The sequence below is a fragment of the Saccostrea cucullata genome, unplaced genomic scaffold (genome assembly GCF_032062105.1).
Source record: "Saccostrea cucullata isolate Sc308-1 unplaced genomic scaffold, CSIRO_AGI_Scuc_v1 ctg99, whole genome shotgun sequence".
Classification (NCBI taxonomy): Eukaryota; Metazoa; Mollusca; class Bivalvia; order Ostreida; family Ostreidae; genus Saccostrea; species Saccostrea cuccullata.
The window spans coordinates 574409-601189 of NW_026939269.1; the positions used below are offsets into that span (position 1 = coordinate 574409).

General features: G+C 33.4%; 2 protein-coding genes across 2 annotated transcripts; both read right to left on the reverse strand.

Annotated features, from left to right (window-relative positions):
* Positions 1 to 2696: 2696 nt before the first annotated feature.
* Positions 2697 to 12124, reverse strand: LOC134252695 (patatin-like phospholipase domain-containing protein 2). The gene is made up of 8 exons (XM_062735196.1): positions 11863 to 12124; positions 10350 to 10582; positions 9178 to 9243; positions 6680 to 6947; positions 6138 to 6353; positions 5780 to 5915; positions 5367 to 5486; positions 2697 to 4457 (listed from the first exon to the last, which is right to left on the reverse strand). Exons 1-8 carry the CDS (start codon positions 12023 to 12025, stop codon positions 3836 to 3838), a joined length of 1824 nt encoding a protein of 607 aa, XP_062591180.1. The 5' UTR covers positions 12026 to 12124; the 3' UTR covers positions 2697 to 3835.
* Positions 12125 to 13025: 901 nt separating this feature from the next.
* Positions 13026 to 26511, reverse strand: LOC134252702 (RUN domain-containing protein 1-like). Its single transcript, XM_062735208.1, has 16 exons — positions 26368 to 26511; positions 26037 to 26183; positions 24931 to 25075; positions 23354 to 23446; positions 23106 to 23213; positions 22328 to 22440; positions 20377 to 20419; positions 20063 to 20153; positions 19767 to 19825; positions 19036 to 19268; positions 18763 to 18874; positions 18112 to 18204; positions 17013 to 17123; positions 16342 to 16532; positions 16115 to 16209; positions 13026 to 15699 (listed from the first exon to the last, which is right to left on the reverse strand). Exons 2-16 carry the CDS (start codon positions 26180 to 26182, stop codon positions 15593 to 15595), a joined length of 1740 nt encoding a protein of 579 aa, XP_062591192.1. The 5' UTR covers position 26183; positions 26368 to 26511; the 3' UTR covers positions 13026 to 15592.
* Between the last annotated feature and the right edge of the window lie 270 nt (positions 26512 to 26781).

Genomic DNA, 26781 nt, shown 5'->3' on the forward strand with positions numbered 1-26781 from the left:
CGGGCTATACAGTCAAATACTCCTTTAAATAAAAAAGATAAGTTACATGTATTAATATCATCACTGTAAAAATATCAAAAGTGGGAAAAGCTCGTGATTTTTCTTCCCTTCAAATACAACAAAACAAACAAAATTATTCAATAGGAAATTAAATTTCTATGAATGGATGGGGAATTTATTTCACACCTGAGACACTAAAGTGATACAGGGTCAGGCTAAGGTCCGATTCTTGGTCCAGCCATATTTTATTCTTTCCTGTTACAAAGTTGGTACCATTGGCCACCCTGGTCTTGCAGGTGAAAATCCTGCAGGGGCAAATAGGAATTTGGTTCAAGTCTCCAACAGAGAAGACAATATACAGAGGGAGTAATGTAATAATGGTCAGGGCCAATGCTATCTGCTTGGAGAGCTCAGTTGGTAAAGCACCTGACTAGTGATACAGGGAGGTCCAAGTTTAATTCCCTGGGTCCAACCTTACATTTTATCCTTTCTTGTTACACATGCTTCAGACATGAAATATCAGACTCATTCCTTCCCTACTCTCCACAACAGCAGATGTATCAGCTACATAAAATTAGAGCAGCTAAATGTATTAATTTTATAACTTTGTAAATGGTGCAATTCATGGTGCAAATTAAATTTGTACTTGCATTTGTGTTTTTACTTTATGAATTTGTATGCAAAAAATATCCATCATAATTTTGGCGAAAATACTTTATCTTCTAACATTACAACACATCCTGATGTGCCTTATAATATATCATCAAAATGGAGATGTCATGATTCTAAAACAGACAAGGAATGAATAGATATTACGCAGCTCAATCATATTTGGATTGAAATTATTACAGTAAATGAGTTTTAAGAGCCATTCTCTGTAATGATTTGAAATTTTATATAGGAGCTGTGGCACGCATAGTCTCAGAATTTCTCCAAACTCTCTATGATAAAAGTCATTGATACCCTAAACTGAAATCAGGCAAAAATTGGTTGCTATGTTTTATAGTTACCATGGCAACATGTCTTCAAGTTCGAAAAATGGCATTTTTTAACATGTTTAGAGCCCCATAGTTAACATTTGCGGCAAAGCAAACAATTGGCAATGACTGTTTCCAAAAGTTGAAGGTCAGATGTCTCAAATGCATGATAAACATGTTTGGTAAATCAACTACTACATACGTTACTATGGTAACAAAGTATTCAAAAGTAAAAAAAAATATTCATTGAATTTTATAAAGTCATACACGTAAAAATAAAAAGCAATTATAAGATGAAATGTGACCAAATAGTAGAAAAAAGAGCCTTGAAACATATACCAAGAACAAAATATGATATTTCATTTTGGTTGACAATGGTTGCCAAGGTTTTTATACCACAGAGAGCCTTCAATGTAACACTTTGTATGTTAAATCTGATCCTATCTTTTAAAAAAAGCACATTTCCTCATAACCAATGATCAATTTTATAAGACGTTGGTGTGCTCCAAGTTTTCCCATTTGAAAAAATTCAGATTAGATTCTTTAAATAGAGCGTTGCTATGGAAATAAGCAGAAAATATATGCTTAAAAACCTGAAAAATATTTTCTTTCCTTGGATACGTACCCTTAAATGTAGATTCCCAAAACTTTTATGATCGATATTTATGAACAGCTAACTTGACTTTTAATTTTGACTATCATCCAATCTCTAAGTGGATGCAAGAAGTTGGCACACAGGGTTTAATATTGATATAAAGTTCACAAAATCGAACATTTTCCCTTCTTGGTAACCATAGCAACAGAGTTGTTTTATTCATAAAATTTTACCAATATATGATATTCAACTTTAGTTCTAACAGATAAGTACTATTCAAGCTGAGTCCTTTAATTTGTTTCTTGATTAAATGGCAATTTAATTTTTAATGCAGCGAAAAATAATTCACTTTTAAGCACTGGTACTTTGTTTCCATGGTAACACTGCAAAGTAGCAATAATACCCAATTTTTCTTACGGTTTTGGTGTTGCAAGGTCCTAAGGATGCAAATTTGCCAGTCTTGAATTTTCATGTTTTTCCTCAAGACAGTAGCATTAACCCAATCTTAGTTACTGGTTTTGCATGGTTACACTGTGTTACCATGGCAACCATAAAAGTTATTTATAAAATAATATTGCTTATACCTATATTCCTAAGGTAAAACATTTTCATTGTTTTTCTCAAGTCTCTGATTGAGTTTTAGCATGTAACACCTACCATTAGTGAATACGGAGTGTTTTTCAGCATATTTCAGCATTTTAAATGTATTCCAAATGTACCCTTGGTTACCACTTACTTAGAGATATATTCTAAACAGTTTCTTTACAGTATAAGTGACATCAAGGTGTAATGTTTTTGTGAGAATGGATTGTTTGCTTTTTCTAGTTTTTATTAAGCCACAGTCAAAATTTAAAGTGGCTGAAAATCTCGATTTTTCAAACTTTTCCGGCTGTTGCCGTAGCAACCGAGACACATAGCAACGAAATTTTGTTTGATATTTGTTTCTGGAGTCAAGTACTAAGCATGGGTGAAGTTTCATCAAAATCGGTGACCATGCGTGGCAACGAAGTTTAAGTGGTTACAGAGAATGGCTATTATTATGTATTAAGAGAAGCAAAATTTCAAGCTCAAAAATATTGTTGCCTTTGAGTCTTTTGTTTAGTTCGTTGAAAAAACAACAGTGTATTGTTCTTTTATTTATTTTTTGTATTCTGTAACAAGTTTTTTTTCTGAACTAATGCCATTATGATTAATCCTGATCAACAGTTTAACTACATAACAACACTGACGTTAATACAAGAACACTATGGGATAACAATACATAATTATTACTAAATGATACAAGTTCTGTCTTAATATAAACCAGAATATCAGCCATCTGCAACAGAATTTAAAACAACAAGCACTAGGACTGAATATTTGGTTGTGAATCAGTTTTGTTGTAACGTGTGTGTATGTACATATTTACAAAGCTAAGAAAATTGTTCTACATAAAGTGTACACATACAATGCTTAGGATAAGCATTAGATGTGAAAACTTAAAAAAAAATGGACACACAAAAAAATTGCATTGCTTTAGTTGTACAAAACAGCAAACTAGAAGTAATGAAAGTACAATTTACATAAAATACTGTGATGAGAATGAAGGAATGGCAATGAAAGGAAGCACCAAATTTACAGTAAAAGTATAAACACTAAAAGCCAAGTTAAAATTGCAAGTACATATATGAGGTAAATTTTGGCCGAATCCTTGTTAATACAGGTACAATGAACATATATTGTAAGATATGCATTTTTACATCGGTTTTGATCTACAAAAGGAATATCTCAAAAGTCCTTTACAATAAAAACAGAATGCTATAGGGAATTAAAACAAAATGACATTATAAATAAATAGTTAAAATATAGTAAATTTCATCTTGACAAACTGTTACATAAAAACACACAAATTTGGCACATGTGCATGTGGTAATAAATAGGTATGAATGGAATACAGGAGGAAAATATCCATATTTCAAACAAAGGAAGATGAATACTGAAGCTATCTCCTAAAAAAGTTTTCAGTAATAGCTCCCACAGACACTGGCACTATGTTAGAAGCACTGAGTAAACCTTTCATTTCAATTTTAAGTGCATGCTGTTTAACAATATCTTTAGAGACAGGACAGCATGACCTCGGAACAAAAGGAAACTTACAACAGATTCCCAAATGTTGACCAATAGCAAAATTAAGAAATGGTAAATGCAAAATTATAAGTCAATTCTTGCTTGCAGAACAATAAATAATGAAGCAGTCAAACAAAGTGGAATGTCATGCCCATTTTTAATCATCTTCTTCAACCTCATACTTGGATTGCATTGTATCACCATGGTCACTGCTCTGGAATTCTGGTATGGCTAAGACTTCCTGTATTCTGTCTCCCACCTCATTCTCAATATCTGGTTTGGATTCGAGATAGGTGTGCCAGTCAGAATCTGGTAAGTCCTGTCCTGAGGATAGATCAGTGGGACTAGGTAACGTAATACCTACACTGTCTATGTCATAGATTTCCTGCACATTGTAGCACTCTCTATTGCTCTCATCCTTGTAATAGTAGGCCATGGCTGACTCCATCTCGTTTGAAATAAGCAGACATTGTTCAAAAGTGTCAAACAGTTGATTGGAGGCCTGGTCACCAGACATGTTCAGATGGATGTTCCGACCCCTCTCCTCGGAGCGTACCTCCACTTGGTTGATGTCCATCTGATTAAGATGTCTCCCGATGTGTCCTATAGACTTGACCAGATCTTTGGATTCTGTTTCAAAGTCAACTGCAAAGCCAATGTTGAGGTTCCTGACAGAGGGGTTGATAGGCTCTGGTTGATAAGGACTCATTGTTAGCGAGTTTGGCAACCGAGGTTGATTTCCATAGTTGATCTCTGTGATGGCAAGCTGGCATGTGAATCTATAAAATAATGAAGGGGAACAAACGTCAGATAATTGCTTTAACCCCTTCCATGGCAAAGATTTTAAGCATTTCTAAACAAATTGATATTAAGATTTCGATGCATTTTTTTTTTAGTATTTCTTGTACTTTTTGTATTTACCAATGTATATGTATATATTCTGAGAGCAGGTATTGTGCAGTTTCTGAAAATGATTATAAAAATATCATTTCAGTTGCCATAGCAACGAAATACACCATAATCATGCAGGAATTTCCATTTAATCAAGAATGAGATATCATTCAAGTTTTTTTTTTTCGCTTAGTTAAATATATTTTTAAAAAAAATATTGTTGTGTTGAAAATTATGAGCATGTACTTTTTAAAAAAAAACCCCAATTTTAGGTATTTGGGGGGTGGGGGGTGGGGTGGGGGTTGGGGGGGTTGGGAGGTAATCACCAGAATTTAGCATTTTTTACATATAGCGTGTTACCCCTGCATTGATTTCGATAATGGCAAAATCACTCAAATAATGCGCAAAGTTTAACTCAAGCAGCAAAAAACTGGTACAACCAATAAAAAAATTTCTATATATTATTTTATCTCAATTATTTTCTCTTTCCAACGATGCAAGATTTATTCTGATATTTGCAGTATTAACGAGGTTGTGAATGTTTTTTCCACACTATACTCGGTTTTCAATCAGATACGTAGAAATGCGTATATGCTATGTAAGGGGTTAAGAAGCTTTATCACTTAAAATAGAATGTCCTTAGATTTAAATTTTTCTTGCTTTACTAGACTTCAACAAGCTAACACGTATTATTAAGAAAATACCTTATAGTGATTTGAGAAATGAATAAACACACACTTTGGGGATTTGGGGATTTTCTAGTAAATATGATGCTTAATCTATTATCCAGTACTTACTGTGCACGGTATTTGCGTTTGGTGTGCTGGAACTGATGAAGAAGATGGCGCAGTATGCTAACGACTTCCTGAGACATTACTCGCACATCATTTGGCAAGGAAGGCAAGTACTCTAACACCCTGTCAAGATAAAGGTTACTTTATAGGACTCAATTTATACGCAACTGTTAAAATCTTTTGGGTATACAATACTATAAAATCATACAAATTATGTGAAGCAGATTATACCAAGGCATATAGGTATTGTTAAAAACATGAATTCTAATCTTTCCTCATTTCTGGTAAAAAAAAAAAAAAAATTCCCTACTAATATACGCTTTCACTGAATCATTAAGACCACAAGTACCTTTACTTATGTGCGCACATTTGTGTATGTGTACCTTGTCTAATTAACAGAACTCACTAGTGTTTACCTGAGTGTGTAGTTATACACAATATCAGCCGGTAAGAACCACGGGGCAACCATAAGTGAGGCTACTCTTAGTGCTCGGTGTCTATGGAGGTACGACTGGAAACCTTTGTTCATCGAATCACACGCCACCTGGAAAGCTGAAAATATACAAGACATCTTATTACATATATCCAGTCATTCCAGTGCCATCTCCCCTAGACACTGCGTTTTCAATCCAATAATAAAGACGTGAAAAGAGACCTTTTGCTAGCAGAGAAGCATTACAGCATTTTTCCAGCCTTTATGAGCAAGGCATAAGGAATATATTTTACTTATAAATGTACTTTTAATAAGTGATCTATACACAATACCAGACATACCTTCTGCCACAGTTGGAGGTAGTGTATCAGTCAGGGCCCCCTGGACTTTCTGTCTACACTCCTGGCAGTTTTCCCCGTGGGGGTCCTCCTCCTCCTCCTCCAGTATTGACTCTTCCCCGTCACACTGCTCAACATCCATGGCGTCTAACTGACACGAGCTCTGGACGGGACGAATGGAGGACTTAACCTTCAGGTGACGCGTACAGGAGATCAGATCTGTAGTACAATGACAAGGAGTTATTTTCATAAATTGATTTAAACTTATAGCAGAAATTTTACGTTTCAGATGCAATCATTATGAAACTCCTTATTGCTGGATAAAATCTAAGATCATTTTTAATATTTATAAATACATGCTCCTTTTCCTAAATTCTTATTATCATGTATAAATACAGTAAACAATGAGTATGTCAGCCAATTATATTGGTTTAACTACCAAGAATACTGGAATTTTATTTTCATTAAAGCCACTATCAAAATTTGATACACAGTTCTGAATCTGCACATTTGAACTTAAAAGAACATAACATATAAGCTCTTACTGTTCTTCTGTAGAAACTTCAAGCAGTCATCAAACCCCTCTGTACACATGTCGCTGAGTATGGAGGGGTGGGGAGGGAACAGGGCCCTAGAGATTCTATAGAGATTCCTGCTGGTTAGCTGCATACTCGTGTTGACTAGTATGATGTGCTCAAAATTGGATGAATTGTCAGAAGGACAGATGTCACTTTCTCCCGCAAAAGGAGAGACAGTGATGGTTTCATCATTTAGGATTGGAAGGTTGTCACTCAAGCCTCCATCTACGTATCGCTGAAAATGAAAGTATAATGAAAACAAGAGGCCCAGGGGCCACAGTGCTCACCTGAGCACATCGGACTTGTATCCCCCCCCCCCTCCAGGCGTTCATCATTTGAACAAACTAGAATCTACACTACCTGAGGATGATTCCATATGAATATCACTAATCATAGTTTTGAAGTACTTGAAAAGAAGATTTTAAAAGGTTTCCCTATATATCCCTATGTAAAACTTGGGTCGGCCATTTTGGCCCCACCCTAGCCCCGGGGGTCATGATTTGAACAAATTTGAATCTACACTACCTGAGGATGATTCCACATGAGTTTCATCTTTCCAGGCGCAGTGGTTCTGGAGAAGAAGATTTTTAAAGATTTTTCCTATATATTCCTATGTAAACCCTTGCCCCGGGGTCATGATTTGAACAACTTGGGTCGGCCATTTTGGCCCCACCCTTGCCCCGGGGGTCATGATTTGAACAAACTTGAATCTACAATAACTGAGGATGATTCCACATGATTTTCATCTTTCCTGGCCAAGTGGTTCTGGAGAAGAAGTTTATTTAAAGATTTTTCTTATATATTCCTATGTAAAACTAGGGTCGGCCATTTTGGCCCCACCCTTGCCCCAGGGGTCATGATTTGAACAAAATTGAATCTACACTACCTGAGGATGATTCCACATTAGTTTCATCTTTCCAGGCGCAGTGGTTCTGAAGAAGAAGATTTTTAAAGATTTTTCCTATATATTCCTATGTAAAACTTGGGTCGGCCATTTTGGCCCCACCCTTGCCCCGGGGGTCATGATTTGAACAAACTTGAATCTACACTACTGAGGATGATTCCACATGAGTTTCATCTTTCCTGGCCCAGTGGTTCTGGAGAAGAAGATTTTTAAAGATTTTTCCTATATATTCCTATGTAAAACTTGGGTCGGCCATTTTGGCCCCACCCTTGCCCCGGGGGTCATGATTTGAACAAACTTGAATCTACACTACCTGAGGATGCTTCCACATGAGTTTCATTTTTCCTGGCCCAGCGGTTCTGGAGAAGAAGATTTTTTAAAAATGCCATTAATTTTTAACAAATTCATGATATCTCCCCTTGGAAAAGGGCGTGGCCCTTCATTTGAACAAACTTGAATCCCCTTCACCCAAGGATACTCTGTACCAAGTTTGGTTGAAATTGGCCCAGTGGTTCTTGAGGAGAAGATGAAAATGTGAAAAGTTTACGCCGACGCCGACGACGACAACGACGACGACGACGACGACAGACAACGGACAAATTTTGATCAGAAAACCTCACTTGAGCCTTCGGCTCAGGTGAGCTAATAAAAGTAAACTGTTTTACTCCAACCACTACTGCAGTAATGTGCCACTTTTGCTAACTGAAGGAAATTCAAACATTTTTAACAATATGATTTTCAACCTCAAAATAGTGTTTGAAAGTAAATTAATGTACTAGTATTTTTATTAATTTTTTTTTAATTTAAACAGGATGAGGGTTCACAGATGTAAAAAATCACATTAAACATGTTAAAGTAAAGAGAATAGGTTAAAGACCCAATTTTTTTACCGTACGGTTACCTGACGAGAGGGAGTGGTCAAAGTAACAGTGGTGTTATTTACCTGGAGACCCCCAATGCCCAAGATGTCAAAAATCTGTGTGCTAGCGCTCTTCATGAAATATACCTACGTGACAATTAAGTCTGTGTGATTTACACACCAATAACTCATTTATTACGTAGTAGGTTCCCTTTGATCATGTTTACATCTAACAGAAATAGTGCTATTGGAGAACTGCCATGCTACTGGAGAACTGCCAGCAAAGAAAATTACTGTACTATGTATCAAACTTATATGCTGTTCCCTTTATCTCTACATCATAATACCATTTACCCTATCAATAGAAGATAATGAGTACCCTAACTGTGTGACCCATACATGTGAGATCATCTTTAACATCTTATTAAACTAATAGCTTTGACTTTTGGATGGATAACAATACGTATCACAGTATGACAAAAGCAGAACCTCATCTCAAAAAAAATCTTTGCACCAAGTCATAAGACAAAGTTATTTTAACCTCTTTAATGCTAACACATTAATTAATGTCTAAAAAAAAATGAACAACACTGTTTATTCTAAATTTAGGCATGACATCACCTAATGAATGTCCACAGCAGCATTGGGCTGAAGGTATAATGAAGTACTCATAAATACTATTAGACAATTGTAAAAACTCACCGTTCCATGGAATGAAGGTGGAATCAATCCTGAGTAAAGTGGAACATGTGCACTGCACAGCAGAGCCTAAAAAAGAGGTGATAGAATATTAAATATTCTGTGAAAAACTCCGGGGAAGCAGAAATATTACATTTAAAGTAACTTCTACATATACATACCAGGGTACTGTAAATCACTTTTTATTCGCGTGAACTTTATTTTCGCGTAATTATGCGAAACAATGTGCTTGCGAAAATTTAATTCTCGCGTATAGTAGTACATGTATTCCTTAAGATTATATAGAGCAATTACCACAATTCATGAAAATTTTGTGTCGCTCATCAATTATCAATGACTATCTAGCGAAAATAAGGTATCGCAAAAATTAAGTGATCTACAGTAGAATCGAGATCAAATGCATTTATTATGATTAACAGCAATTTTCCTTTTATATATTAAATTTTAAAAATAACTTTTTTTCAGTTTGACATCTTGGCTCTAGTTTGACCAGTTTTTTTTGTTTTTGTTTTATACATGTATGTAATCATTTGAGCTTTAAATCAATTATCATGTAATATATCAAATCAAGTTATAGTCGGCTTAGGTATGTAAGTGTGTATTCTGTTATCTAAGAAATTCAGAGTGAAGGACTTGACAGCATTTTTTAAACGACCTGTTGTTATACCTGGCCAGGTTGAAATCTAGAACTATGTAAAATGTCATCTCAAGATTACCCAAATAAAAAGTGCATATAGTGCATGCTCTAATTTTGAATAATCTAAAAATACATATTCAGTGTACTTTCTTTTACCATTTATTTTCATATTCAAGAATATGCATATCTATACAAGAAATGAGAATAGTATGGAGTTAATGAACTATAATTATGAATTCTTGTTTTCATTCTACCACAACAATGAAAAAATATATGTAGTTTTTATAGGGGGATTCTGGCACAATGTCAAGTTACACTGACATACATTATTCTGTAAATTGGGAGAAATTCACATGATATATTAATCTTTGGCCAAATGACCTAGAAACTTTGTTTCCTTAAATAAACTCTCACATGCTTTCAAATATTGGGCATGTTGGTTCTTAACAGCCAATCAGCCTCACACTCTAAAATGCATACCCCAATTTTGTCATTTAAGGTTTTGTTGCATTATTATTGCTCTGCTGTGTGGACTTACCTGTATAAGATCAGCCTTAGAGTGGAAATCAGACACCAGCACTGCCTGCTTGTCACTGACCCTGGTCAGGGAGACATATAACCGACCCCGGACAATCTCGTGGGCATTGTCTGGTAATATGGTATCCAGCACATCCCTGAGAATTCTTGAAATGTCGAAACTTGGATGTAGAGGTCCAAGAGCTCTGGAACGAGCTTTTGTCGCAAGTCGTAACACAAAACTTGTACATTCACCTAAAGTTGAACATAAATTTATTTATTATTTGAGCATTTCTTGTAGTGAATTTAATCTGTTAGGATGGGTCGTGTTAGGATGTTTCATTGTTTGTTACTCTGCAGTTTCCAAAATAATTAATGTACACATGTACATCCTTCATAATAATATTCAATAAATGTACACAATGGAGTCCTCATTATTATTTACTTGGGTATATTAAACAATTGCTAAATTCGAGAGACCTTGAACTTTTTTTTAAAAAAATTTTAAATCTAAAAAACTATTCTTATGAATACTTAATCTAAAAGTGACTTCTAACTGTGACTACTTTCACTATGTCAATTTTCAACAAACTTTTCGAAAATGTTTTTTTTATATAAGTATATTTACTTTTTTAAAGTTTAATGGTACTACTTCCCACTGAAACTGTTACTTAATTGTCATTCAACAAGGAACATATTATTCAGTGTTACATAGTTCACAATTGGGGGGCCCTCTGGCCACAAAAGTACAAATGCTAGATGTGTTATGCATGTTCCTTTGTGTAGAGGACAGGTGAAAAAAGGGGTGTTAGAATGGACCTAATTTAAACACGGTCATGAAAGGGCAGATGGGTTAAATCTGCCCTACATTTCCATATTATCATACATTATGTCAAATTTTTTATGCATGGTCAGCTGCTCATCTGACTCATCTTGTCAACTCAAGTAAGCTCTGGGATATACAAACACAATCAACTTGAGATTTCCTTAATTACCGGAGCTTTCTTCCTTTCCCTATTATAAGATAATCCTGTTCATAAATCAGGATGAATGACACAGGCTGAATAAATCCACTGATTGATTTGATGATTTTCCTAATTTCTATGTTCACGAGGAGAGGTATATATTAGAAAATTTGTAAATCATTTTTGCCTCATGAGAAACTGCTAGCTGACACTGATCATTAGACCCATTAAAGAATTATTCCATTAAGCCTACTATGCACCGGGACTTCCTATGCACCAACCTTCCTACATATGCCTGGATCTAATTAAATTAGTAATTTGAAAGTATTTTACCATGTTTACTTTATATCATTTTGGATTTTCGTCAATAATATGCTTTTTAAGAACATAAGTGGTGTCCACTCACATGGATTTTAAACCTAATTAGAAAAGTAACCGTAAAATCGTGTGAAATTGGGTCAATAGAGCACACGTTTAAAGGTCAAGGACCATTATGGCCATGTTACGAAATGCAAGCCTTGGTGATCAACAAAATAACGATGAATCAAAACACAAAGAAATAGAACTTACCTATATCTATACCACATAACAAACAAGTACACACTAGGGCACCTGCACTAGCTCCTAAAAACGTCGCCTTCTCCACCAGTTGTGGTGCATGTTGTTTGAGGCAACTTGCTACACCAACATGGTAAATTCCAAGAAAACCACAACCCGCGAAAGAAAAATTCATAATAAAACTTCCTTACTCGTCCATTTTTTGGGATGTTTTATTCGAAACCCTTAATATAGGCTAAATTCTTGAATGTTCGATGTCAATACTGTCGACTGATCTGAATGCTACTGAACTGTTTGTTTTGACCACGTGACTATAATTTCATTGCCGAGCCCCCCAAATAGCACGATTTGATTGGATAAATCTAATCGTGTCATATCTAAATACAAGACTTGAATCCGGATTCGCTTTTTCGTGAATTTTTCAATAATTTATATTGAGTAAAAACAATTGATAAAAGTAAGTAATAACACAAGTGATATATACTGACTGTACCCGATAATATTTGTGTTTTTTTTTCACCATCATATTAGGCCTATAAAAAAATTGAAACCTTTTTTCAGCTTGTAGAATATTTCCAAGTAAAAGTGATTACTATATTTCTTCATATCATTTATTTTACTTTTTGAAATCAATTATTATTTATTTGCACTGACTCAGATCTGATACAAAACATTTTGTTAAGAAAATATTGTACTATGTCAGTCTAAGTGGTTAGAATTGTTGCACTTCTTGTAAGTTAATGATCTATAGTACATGTACATGTATCTTTTTATTTAAAAAAGGGAGAAATTTACATCATTTGAAAGAAAATAGTTGAACTTTGGTATCTCGGATTCCACGGATATATGTCAAAGTGATGTGGAAGTCCAAACCACATACATGTATTTGTATTTTACCCTTGATATCTTGAATCCTTGGATATCTCAAAGTTTTTTCTCATCCCCATCAGGTTCACGATAATGAAGTTTGACTGTATGGTGGAAAATTAGCAAAAATTGGTTTTGTTCTTATAAAAATTATATGCTTCACTTACAGCCATATACTGTATACTGATATTGTAACAAATGGATAAAAAGTCCTACTGAAGAGATTCCTGTTTTCTAAATAATTCAAATTCAATGCCACTATGTAATGGCTAAAAAGGAACATTTGTATCGAGAAAAAAAAGACTAAATAATGCAACATCAAAATAAATTTATTCATTCTACAACAAAGATAACAATGTGAGAGATTTAAATGCCAATTATAATTATCATTAATAGGAGTAAAATATCTTATTACTTCTAACCATAATTCACGTTAAAAAGAGGTATTGCAGGTAAACTCAAGAGCATGAACCAGAGACTTATGTAGCATGTATAGTTATACGGTCTCTTATGTACTATATTTATATATTTACAAGGATATTGCACAGAAACATGTTAACCAATTATTTGAAATTTTATCACATTTTATAAATAAGAGAGCAGAAGATTTTACTTACATATAGTTCATTACAAACATTTATAGTAATTGTATTTGTGGTGAAAAATGTATACCTATGAATTATTTTCTCATTTGATATTTGACTGCTGTAATCTACATTTATAATGTTTGGTATATTTTGAAATTGATCTTTTTTAAATAACTACTCATGACATCATACATATACCCATTTCCCCGTAAGTTTACAAATAAATATTCTCAAACATGCATACAGTAACCTGATGAATTTTGGCTTTTCATACATACAAGTACAGTACATTATTATTATAATTATAACATACATAGGATAGGAAACTGGATTTCAAAACAAAAATTATTGCACAAAAATATGCAGTATTTTATCAACACAACCATAAAAAAGATAGATTAATCAGATAAAGAACAAAGGATTTCATTTTCATAAATACTAGTACATAAACTTTGAAAAATAATAATATGAGCATACATGTATAATGTGTGAAGAATAAAATATAACATAAATGTAAACAGATGGATTTCCTACAAGAATAAATACATTTATAAATACAATGTATTTTTATAAAGCAAAGAGATCTATTATGATCATTAATTCAGAACATAACTTAAGGAATGTAAAAGTTAATGGAATTCATTAGTTAATATGCTCAACTACAGCGTAATCCACAAAAAGCTAATAAATAATTATCATTGAGCTATTATATAAGTGATATAGAATATTTAACCATGATTGGAGACAGAAAAAGTGAGATTCGCTTTATATTTAACTTACAGGTATATATCCAAAAATGCTAATATATATGAAACTCTGATACAATTAGTATTGCGTCAATATTGAAGACCTACATATGAAGTACTTTGTATACATTTCAGAAGAGATTCTTTACTCAGTCTATCTATTGCACAAATATTATGTCTATATTTTAATAATAACTTTTATGAACATAAAGCACCATCTCCGGATCCTTTACATAATATATCTAGGTTTTTCTTGAAAGGAGGTGGGTAGGCAGGTGTTGATTTCATGACATTAAAGTCAGAAAAAACTGGACATAGTGAATATTGTGAGATATCATTGAGTTCATCTCAGTGTTCAATAAACTGGAGCAAGGGATAAAAGTTGAATTTCCTATTCATAAAAATGTCAGAGTCACTCACGAATTTTGAATTATCCTAGGTAGGACCATTTCTAGCTTAGTTTGTACTTTCAGTAAGGTGTGACATTCTTGACGTTACATAAATAGCTTCTGAAATTTACACAGCTTTCCTTCACTGTTGAAATATACATGGGATAGAAATTCGGGCAAATGCCAATCAGTGTATCGAATAACCAATTACATTGTTTCATCCTACAAAGAGCTGAAGCTTAATTCATCTCATCAACAATCTTGTCAACAACAATTTAAAGTTCCTGATGTTATTAATTTCTTAACCAATGAGAATCTATTCGCCATTTGACAGGCAGTAAACATGTAGCGTCGAGAATGCCATGACTTACTGAAAGTCCAAACTAAGCTGGAAATGGTTCTAAATGACATTATGATATACAAGAATTACATGTGGATACAACTTGGTACATTGTAACTCCAAAGGGATACAGGGATCTGGACTTCTAAAACATTTAGTTTATCATAACCAATAAGGCTAAATAAATACTCTTGATGCCCTTTCCTTCTGAAAAAATGGCGCATAGAAATAATTGAAAAGAGTAGAGTAACTACAGTACACCTAGCCACATCCCCTTAGCTCTATGATTACCTAGTCTACCCACCCACCCCTAAAAAAAATCCTACTCCATTAGGGAACTAAACTAATAACAATAAGTTTTCTGACTAAGTTAAAAAGAATTGAAATGGATTTAGTGTATCGAAATCTTTGAAATTGCAAGTTTATCCTATTAAATATTGTGAGATTAAGTAACTTTATTCCAACATAAAACGAGACTTGTCAGTTGGTATGCATATGATATTAATATGAAAACTGGACATATCTATGCTATAAAAGAGCACATTCATGAAATTTTAAATTCATCAATTGAATATTATAATGATAATGCTTCTTATCAGTTTCAAGTCTAAAAAATATGATCTACAAAAATTGTTTAAGGATTATAAAACAAACACATGATGTTGAGTGAAAAAAATTATTAACAGAGTTCAAAATTCCTGAAAAGATGACAGGGATGGAAAAAAATTCTTAAGTAGGAATCTTATTTTTTGAATCTTTGGGTAAATACCCCCTGCTGAATCCATCAATATTGTGTCTTTAAGCTGAAGAAGGTTAGAACGCATCCTTGATATTACTGAAAGGTCGTACGGCAAGGTCAACAGGAAGTTTGAATGGAATGCTGTTCAGCTTGTCCAGGGACTTAAGAGCATCATCAAAACCTATAAAACAAATGTAAAACTTGCAACAGTTAAATAACATAATCTGCAGCAAAATATGTTACTTTGCCTGCATAGCATATAGGAGACACATAAGGATCCCTTTGTCTGAGGATTCCTGTAATTGGGATTGCAGCATTGCGAATTTCTATCAGGTTATTGTATAACCTGAGGCAGAGGAAAATGAACACAAATTTTCTTCCACACAAGAATGACTTTGCATGAACAACTTGAACAAATTGTTTGCGATGGCTTTTAAAAGTTATCCATTAAAGGTAGCAATTTTTTATTTGCCATAACCCCCTTAACCTATTTTTAAAACATCAATTAAAATTTCCAAAACTCTATGGTATTCATTAAACACAATGTACTAAACATATCTCTTTTTTCCCGTTTTCCCCACACAGTGATATCTAACCTGTCCTGGCCACATAACTCCAGTCCTGATAGTAGCTATCTATCAGAGTCTGAGTGCGAAAAAGTAACTTAAACCAGACCACCAACTTCTTTTCACTGTCAAATAGAAAACAGATTAAGAAATCAAGAAATATATCACTAATAATTAACCTCTGATTATGTAACTTCAAAATTCTGCATAAGGCAACAAATGTCTTTAGAGTTTTAAAATATATTTTTCCTGCTTACTTAAGAGCCAAGGAGATGAAAGCTTTAAAATGAGAGTCTTCTGAGCGTTTGAGTGGGGTGTGTGAGGAGATGACTGTGTCTATGGCCCCCAGTAAAGTCTGTTTGGCTGTGATGGGCTTTCCCCCGACCATCTCCAAGTGAAAGGACTGGGACAACTTTCTGGCTGGGGACTCATTGTATTGTCTGCCATGCTGAAAAAAAAGCTAGAATTTAACTTTGTCTCATTGCTTCTTAAAAGGAAGAGTTGATCAAAAAGTATTAAATGTTCACCATTTAGATAGGAATTAACTTCTGACATGATAAAATTTCCATTCCAATCATCAACATAATCAAATGACCCAAGAGCCTTCTCAGTCATCAAAGTATCTGGATTTTTTCATGCAATGAACTACTGTAAACAAATACGGTATCTATTTTTGTGTGAGAATTATTATCTGCGAGTTTTGCAACCTTTCTTCACTCGTAAGTATTTTTCCTCAAGACCCAATCATTTACCAAAGTATCTATGTAGAATACTGCCTAGTTGGCGCTGATGGATTCTAAACTTGGGATGAGAATGAAAGATGTAAATAAAAATTGGTTTACAGTATTCTTTCCACCTTAAAACTTTTTTGACTTAAGGTACCAGTAGTTATATCATTTTTACACTGTTTAGCTACATTCAAACTTACCTTCATATCATAAAACTTGAGAAGTAAATCCCAGGCATGTAGAGAGTGTGTGATAGCTGCTGATCTGTTGGGGATACAGCCAAAAGGCACCAAACTCTTACTCTGCCCCACCTACAACGAAAACCCTAAGTTACAGGGTTAGGTGTGACAACTGCTGATCTGTCGGGGTAGAGCAAAAAAAGAACCAAGCTTTTACCTACATCCTTGTTGTAAGTTTCCAACAAGCATATAAAGAACTACATATTAAATTTTAATCTTCACACACTGACCCCCCTCCCCCTCCCCCCTTTGAAAAAAAAAGTGGTTGGTTGTGGGTTTTTTTTTTAAATAGGAAAGTTTTTCATACAATGGTGAACCTATAATCTGATGTTTGATACAAGTACACTGTATATGATTTCATTATCACTGAAACTAACATTTCTCTAAATGCATTGATTAAATTTAGGAACACATGACAGAATTTGTTTGTTATTGATAACTGAAACCTTTAGGATATATAGGCCATGGATATGATACGATAAACAAACACAAAGATAATTAAGTGGGCGCTAGATGTACGTGAACTGAATTGGCCTGAATACACAGAAAGTGTAATGCACAGGTGTCTCCGGAGTGTGATGAACTATATCTTATTATCAGATAAATCTTATCTGTAAATAAATAAATGATGCAATATTTGCTGCTAAACTGAAGCCAGTTCATATATCTTTTATATAAAGTTTCTGTTTCAGGTTTGAAGGAACAGTTTTCTACAATCATGTTTCACTTCTCTTCATCAATAAGCTTCATATATAAAATTATCTGAAATTCAGGAGTTTGCATCAGAACTTCTATAACCCATCCCTTTTTTCGCAAAGAATATGATGGCACTGGGCATTAAACATTATGTGAATTTTACCGATGTTGATGAGAAATGTGCATTTTTCTCCCTTAATTAATGACCAGTGCTTAGTGCATCTCCTGTTTACAAACTGTATACATGGTAGGTCAATAGTTTAAGAAACTGACCATGAATTTACTTTCACATAGCTACACTTATACCATGCATGTCATCTGACTGATTAGATACAGTGTCCTGTTGTTTTAGGACAGTGCTGACCTCCATAAGTCCGTGTTGCATCAGGTCCCGGATCGCCATGGCGAGGTCCTTCCTCACGCACTGAGTCAGGGCGGGACTACTCTGCTCCTGGCTCTGAAACACACAGGAATGGGTAATTAAGCACAAAATCAAACACTAAAACTAACCTAGTTTACAAACTGTTATCTACTGCACATCATTGTTCAGTGATAGAGTATGTCACATTTCTTACTTGTACTGAGTCATTGTCTTTGACACAATTATGATAACGGTAATGTTAATGACCTCAAAGTCATCCAAAAGTACGTTTCAAGTGATGAAGACTTATACACTGTGAAGCAGAAGTGAAGCAGACAAAGACAATACACACAGGCACTGTAAGGACTATGACTCATTATATCAGTGCACATGAAGAGCAAGGACGATGAAAATTTGGGTAATTCAAACTTTTAACAAAGAAAAAAGGAAATCAAAAGAATAAATTACAAAATTTTACTGTGTACCTGGATACTTTAGTCTCTCAAATCATAAACCTGAGGTTAATATCACAAAGGTTGGAAGTTCAGCATTCTCACCTCTTCTTAATCACATCCATATTCACTTATATTTTCAGTCATCTTTTGGTACTTTGTCTTATAATTATGACAGTTCTATTGTTTTTCTGGTACTCACCTCTTCTGAATCACTTCCATATTCACTCTGGTCATCTTTTGGATCCTCCTCTTGATTTTGTGACAGTTCTAATGTTTTGTTGATGGCCAATTCTAACCTAGCTCTAAGGTCACTGGTTAAAAAAAATTATAGATATGAGGTAGGTAGAAAAAAATTCATTTGTACTTTATGCTCTGAATTTGTTTAGCATATTTTTACTGATGCTATTACAGGGGCATCACATTCATGATTTTAGGTTGCTAGAACATTGAATACAGTACAATAACTCTCTACCCCCAGTGGTTTCCCTTTGTTGTCTTTTTCATCATGTTTTTCTTGAACTCTCCTGACCCACATCCAAACTGTGAGATAATGAACATCTGTAGTATGGTTAAGGTCTTCTTGATGAAGGCCTGCGTATCCTTGACATTCTTTTCCCTCTCGGCTTTCTCCTTCAGGCGACGATTCTGGCTTTGGGGTACTCCCGTACAGCAGTCTTTTGAGGTATCGGAACTGTCATCCGGAAACTGAACAAAAGAAGTTTACATCTTTTATTTGTTTACAACTCAAATTAAGAACTTAAAAAATATTTACTCTCTATTTAAGTCTTACTTTTTAAATATTTTTTTAAATATACACATATGCTAAAACAACTAGGAACAATGAAAACATACTAGAAGAGTAAACATGTATTTTTAAGCAAAAGATTGTGACTAGTACTCAAATAACTAAATTCAAGAACATTACTTTTTATGTTTTTTATAAACCTGTCAATCCCAAGCCATAGAAGGTTTACATAACAGGTAATGAAAGCATTTAAAAATCTGCTTTTAATAAAATAAAATCAGAAACTGGATATAAAGTAACAGTTAATTGATCTACAGATTGGGTGATTTTATATATAAAATAAACCATGAAATCAAATGGACCTGTTTACAGTCAAATGTGTCTGCATTTAATTACCTGTGGCCTAAATGCACGTATCAAGTTCTTCATATTTAATTATTTATTAGGAAAATATTTACCTTATGAACTGGGCAAGTGCATCTCTCTTTCCCTAGAGGTCCTGGGCTGCTAGCTTCTCCTACAGTATTCAATGAAATGTGCAACTGAAATACTCGTACATGTATATATGTTAATAAGCATACATTTATAATACCCAAAACCTAACAATATTTGAGCTGACTCTTTAAAAATATTACAGAAACATTCAAAACAATTCATTTTTTTTTTCAAGAAGAAAATAAAAATTTACTGTAGCAACTGTTTCATAAACAAGCTATAAAAAGCATTTAAAGGGAGGGAACTCTATTAACCCTACCTTGCAGGAAAGCAATAAACCTCTCTAGATCCACCACCTGAGTTCTAAGCTGTCCTACAAGCTTTTCTTTAACCTTGGCAGGGTTAACAATCTAAAAATAAATCATAAACTCTAAACTATTTTTCTCTAAATAGCATTTTCTACCATGCCGACTTTAACTAAGTGCCTAATTCATACATACCTCCATGTTTTGTGGTTATCTTAAGAGATATTACAAATATCTTAATTTATCTATTTCTTCAAATTTTATTAACATTAAATAGTTGAATTCTACCACTTTTGACTGAATGATAATTAATGAATGTAAACTCTACCTGTCCTATGGCATGATCCACTACGTTTTTCAAGTCGTCCGTGCTGAAATAACAAACAAGAATTTCAATATCTGATTTGACAATTCTTAAGGTAGGTCGCGGGTTTGCTTTTGTCATCAATTTTGGTACACAATTTTGACGATTCGAGAGGTTGTTTTGTGCACATTTGATTATGACGTCAGTTACGTCACAAAGGCAACGTCACTGTGTTTCCCGTTTAATTCTCTGCGAATGACTTCAAGTCTGTACGAATTTAAAAGTAGATTTAACACAAAGTGCATGCTTTTGTACATAAACCTCGTACATGTTTTAAAAATAAATTTCAGTCAAAATTTTGGTGTGATTATATGTAATGTCTTTGGACTAATTAACTACAATACCAAATGAAAGCAATAAATTAAATTTGAAGTGTAACTAAACTGCTAAAAGTCAATCAGAATAAATCAGCGTAAAATTAATGGCTAGCAGAAAGAAAGTTATCATAAATAAAAAATTGCTTAGCGAGAAACTTGAGGGATTGTATGTGCGCACGTTATTTGAAACTCAGGAGAACTTGACTTCAAACCAAAGCCGGGGCGAAAATATGCGTTTACTTTTCAGGATGGAAATTAATCCTCATCACTAAAAACGAGTTATATTTAATAACAAGTATTTTCCTGTTTTTTTTTTTTAATTATCATTATTAATATTGGTTGGTTGTTATGAATTTAAATCTCGTGCACTCACCTTGTTTTTCTTGATAATAAATTGTGAAATGCGTTTAAAAATCAAATTTATTCAAACACCTGGATTTTAAGACTTACAAAACACTGTAAACAATTTACAAGTATAATTTTTTTCAGGATATGACAAAAGCTCAACGTGTAAAAGCTAAATGCGAGTGTTTTACATTTTACGTATTGAAATTTAATTCAGAAAATTCGAAATTAAAAAAAATTGCTTGAGATTTAGAGCCATATACAATACCTTGCGACTAATATAGAAAGAACATTGCAGGTACTCCCCCTCCCCCCCCCCCCCCGCCTACTTATTTCCTCATGATAGGGATGTTTTTCCTACCGTTTCAAATAAAGTGATCAAATTTTTGTTTTATGCCTGAAATCCTATTGACCATGCATTTCCATGCATAAAAATACAGGTACTAATATTTTCTCACTCGCGGAGAACATTGTCGCTGCATGTTAATGTCGCTGCACGAGGATTATTTATACCGTTCATTCTGACTTTGTGATCAGAATATGAATTTCACAATACTAGTGAAACTAAGTTGCTGGTCATCCTAATATGTCTCCGCAATGAATTAAATGATGAATAAAATTAAATTTTGTATCGATATCACCTTTTAATACTTGCATATTCCATAGGTCAATATATTTATTCTAGTACTGTAAACGTGACTACGTTCAACAAATGACGTTGTACATATTAATAACACCATAAACGCCAAATTTTATCACTTTAAAAGAAAACTTTGAAATTATTTAGCAAAAAATCTAGCGAGAAGACATATTGATTATTTTATATTAATGGTTTTGATTTTACCTCATCTTGACATTTTGAAATTCCTGAATAATTCGTCTACGTCTTTAAAAAGTTATCCAACCTTTTTAAAAGAAACTATTTTCACAAAATTGGCTTAAAAACGTCATTTTCCCATATATTTCAATGATAAAAGCGTCAAAAAGGATTAAAAACTATACCGCGTTTACAGTACTATAACATTAAAATTACTTAGGCAAATTTCATAAAAATTGCAGATGATACGCTTTAAATGCTAAGGAACATTTTATCAAATTTTCAGGATATGTTTTCTCGTAAGAATTTTTACGCAGTAAACCCGAGACCTACCTTAAATACTGCAGTGACTGACTTTTATTGTATGTCTCTTATATTCTGTTCTGTTGACACATGATTGACACTGTATACAATTATTACAGTTCTTGATTTGTACCTGAGTTTATCAAAATTCTCCATATTGAGGTCCAGTTTGGTCTTAAGCTCGTCGATAACAATCCTCTGTTTCTCCATCATCTTATTAGTGGGCAGCTCTTCAACATCTCCTGTCTGCAAACAGAGAACAATTTTTTTTTACAATCTATAGTCTTAATTGGTTTGTTAAAAGTATCTGCTTGATCAACTATTGCTTATCATACTGATCTTCAAGAGTAATAAACTATCTAACTTAAACTAATTGCCCCAAAATTTGGATGATTTTGAATCATAACTAATTTGTGTATGAAAGAAGAGTGCATAGTTACTCATTGTAATTTAATTTCCTTGGAAAATAAAAGAAATTTACATATGCAATTATCTCCCTTAATGTAAAATTTATTGTCAGCCCTGTTGTTTCTCCAGTCTGCTCACAGTGGAAGCACCCCCACCCTACCCCCACCTCCCAAAATATTACAGATGTTGGAATGTGATCCTATATCATTTCTGTCCTAACACAACCCCAGATAGTCTGATTTTTAAGAGTTCACTTTAGCATAATTGGGGGGGGGGGTGTAAAAAACATAAATATTCAAAACTTCATGTGAAACCTATGGAGGATATTAAAAAACAGTATTTTTACTTGTTAAGAGAGGAGAAACAAACTATTTTTTTCCACAGTAGCCTATTTTGACCAGAATTTTGAGAAGAGTGCTAGTATTGTAATTATTATATCCGATAGCAACTTTTCTCACATTTAACTTTCATGCTATTGTTTAAAAAATGCATCAGTTCTTTACCTCATATGCATAATTTTCTAAATCCTCAAGCTGTGATTTCAGCTGTTGAATTAATTCCCTTTGTTTCTCTCTTTGTTCATTTATTTTATCTTCATGTTCTTTGTCACTCTGGAAGAAGAAGAAATCATCAAAGTGTATGTCAGAATCTTACCAAACACCTATAGTGAAGACTGAAGGGGGGGGGGTTACACAAGAGAGAGAGAGAGAGAGAGAGAGAGAGATTTACATGTAGTATGATTTTAACTGACCCTTTCTTCCAAAATCTGTGCATCTTGTACTCGACTCCCCCTTACATCTGGAATTCCTTTGAAAGCAAATTCTTCTAATTCCTTTAACAATACCTGTGTCAAAGATTCATCAAATTTTCATTATTTTTTATTTTAAAATCAATCTTGTACTGTTGTTCAATGCTAGAAGTAAAATAGAGCTAATAATATTACATATACATGTATTACAACTATTGGTATTCTAAAAGAATGAATATTGGGATTTTTTAAAATATATTATATATGAGAGTTCATTTTCTTTAATTTTTAGCACTGATTTCTTTTAATAATATATATACAATGTACAAGAAAATTTGGCAAATGCATACTTTGTAACAACTAAATATAATGCCAAACACATTTAAAGCAATATGAGCTGCATTTGTGAAAATTATATTTTGCTGTTAAAATGTGTTATTATGATTAATCTGTATGTAATCTAAACCCTAATGATCACAAAGACCAAAATAAAGTGTAAAAATGTCCCAGAAGAAATATTGCTGTACAACCAAATATACAGCATTATATAAGAAATCATTATTGTACAGGACGACAATAATTCAATTTTGCTGCAATCAAATCTTATAAAAAAGTTCTTCCTTAGCAAATATGAACAACAAAAGTTAATAAACGTTCCATTTTCATGTCAATGAAATAGTTAATTACAAATTTGAAATATTTTTTTCCAATGTCAAACATGCAGCTCATATTGCTTTAAATATTTGTATATTTGTGATTTCCAATTGGATTTCAGAGTGTCATTCAAGCATTGACACTTCTTTATTCATACCTACATTTACCAATTACTTGTACAGTATAAATATAGGTGTTTATGCCTTAGGGTGAATCAAAGCTAACTGGATGTAAAAATAGTTTACACAGATAACAATATCTTCAAGCTACATGTATCTAAGAGACACATGAAATAGAATGCACACATATTCTGATTGCATTTTGAATGCATATGCTTATATCATCTTCAATTATATTTCCATTTAATACATGCTTTTTTATTTTATCATGCATAATTTCATTAAAAAGTGTGTTGTGTTATATTATTTTATCGAGAGAAAAAAATCCTTGTTTAATACAGTTAGTAGCTCATTGCAGTTTGCTATGTATAAGTACTGGCTATGATGCTACTTTAGTAGAGGAATGCTAAAACAATTCAGTGTAAAAGTTAACTTGAAAAAGAAAATAGGAATGCATGAAACGTAATGCAAATTATCTGCCATCTGCTTGAAAAGTACTTTACTAGAATGCATGAAAACCATCATTTCGTTTTGTTTTTTTTTGTTAGTAAACTTTTTAAATTACATGGGGCCACAATTTTCATAGCTAACATAGACATGCTGGATGCATGAAAAAACTTTGTATCTACTTGTATTGAACTCTGTTTAGAAAATCTTTAAATAAATCTGGAAATAAATAAAACATGAAACAAATTATTTATCACATGTATGTCACTAAACCAATAGGCTGCAATAAAGAAATAAACACTTTGCCAACATTTTTGCCAATTTTAGAATAAGTTATCTATAATTTTATCTGTGACAAACCTCCTTTTGGTCCGGCTCTGAATTCACTATTTGCTTCAGTCTGAACTGAACCTGAGCGAAGTGTGTCGTGAGGGCAAGAAGTGAAGAGTTCAGCTGCTCCTGTTCTTTCTCCAGTCGATCTAACTCTTCCAAGTGACTTTCATGGCTGCCAAAACATATTATGATATAAGATGTTAGATTCTTTTGAGATAACAATGATTTGATATGGATATATCCTTTTTTAAATGACAGAGGCTTGATAACACTGTGTTTTTACCTTTTAATTGATGAAAAGCTGCAGAAGAGTAGCTCTGGTTGAGAAAATTTGAACAAACAAAACAGAAAGGTAAAGATCTACTTTGTAAAAATAGATTAATGGCAATGCTTTATTGGCACTCACTATGGTATTATTTATTGTATTAAATGTGTTCCAACTTAAAACATGGTTTTATATATCTTATTCCTATTTCTAATAATTTCTTTACTTTTCAGGACCTTCACCTTGAAAGACCCTTAACATGAAAAGCCAGAATGCTTATTTTTAAAGCTGACATTCAAAGGCCATATATGGTTGATTGAGACATTTTAAGGAGTTCAGCAGCATGAAAAAAATACACTGAGGCAATATTAGTTGTCAATAAATTTAAATGTCAGTGTTTTGACAAAGAGATTTGAGGTGGAACAGAGGAAGATAACAGGACAGAAGAAATATGTCCCCATTCACCAATTATGTAAGCTTTCAAAATGATGCTTTAATGAATTTTATTTGGAATATTACACTGCCCTCTGTATTATGATATTTTACTCTTAAAAAGTGACTACCGTAATGAGTAATGACAAAATCCCACTGTAGTTGCAATGAATTACACTGCATATAATGACATAATCCCCCTGTACTTTGATATTTATCATCAATCCCCTGTTAGGAGTGGAACCCCGGATATCCCTTCTACTCTTTTAACATCCACTGCTATTCTTAAAAATCCTGTGGACAATCCTGATTGCACAATATCATTATATGATTAATTGTCTTATCTAATCAAACTACTCCACCCAGGTTAAAAAGTGAAAGTATAAATTGCATAGCTATTGAATTCATTTTTAATGTGTGTAAATAAATCCCATACTTCAGTTCCATTCTTGATGGGGCTGGACTAGTGGCTTGTCCGAGAGGAGCCCATCTTTCAGTTGGACGATCATCTAACTGTTCATCGAAACTGTCATAATCATATTCCTCGGGTTCCTCGGCGGGTAGAGTCGTTTCTTCCATCATACTATTTAAATAGTTTAAATATATCTTATTTTGAAACAAACAGAAACAAGGGGAAGATGAAAACAAATATTCTTAAACTGTTCCAGAGGAAATTCGAAATATGTGTTGTGTTGTGACGTTTCGGTTTCACTAGATTCGAGAATGAAAACATCACTTTGATCCGTATTGTTTATTATATACCTTACCTCGAAAATATTTATGCTTGCACAAAGAATGCTTCAGTTGTTCCCGGTGTTATGTAACTGTGACATTTTCCTAAATTATCAGCAGCAGCTGTCGGTTTTCCATTGTTTATCCGGGACTCTTACGTGAATACAATTAGGGCGCGTTCACTCTTAGTTATGACATTCTTTATAATATTCGTATCAAGGTCCTTTTCCCCTCAGCCAAAAGAATATCTATAGTTTGACTTCCCCCTCTGTTTTATGCATATGAAAATATCATAAAATTTGATTTCAAGGTTGAGATAAATTCACAGATTTCTTATTAACTTATTTCTTTCATACAACACTGGAACCATCTTTAATTTATCATTGTTAACTTTCACTGGACACAAATGGTTCTTTAGAGTGTTATTTACATTTTATCCTGTTTTATTT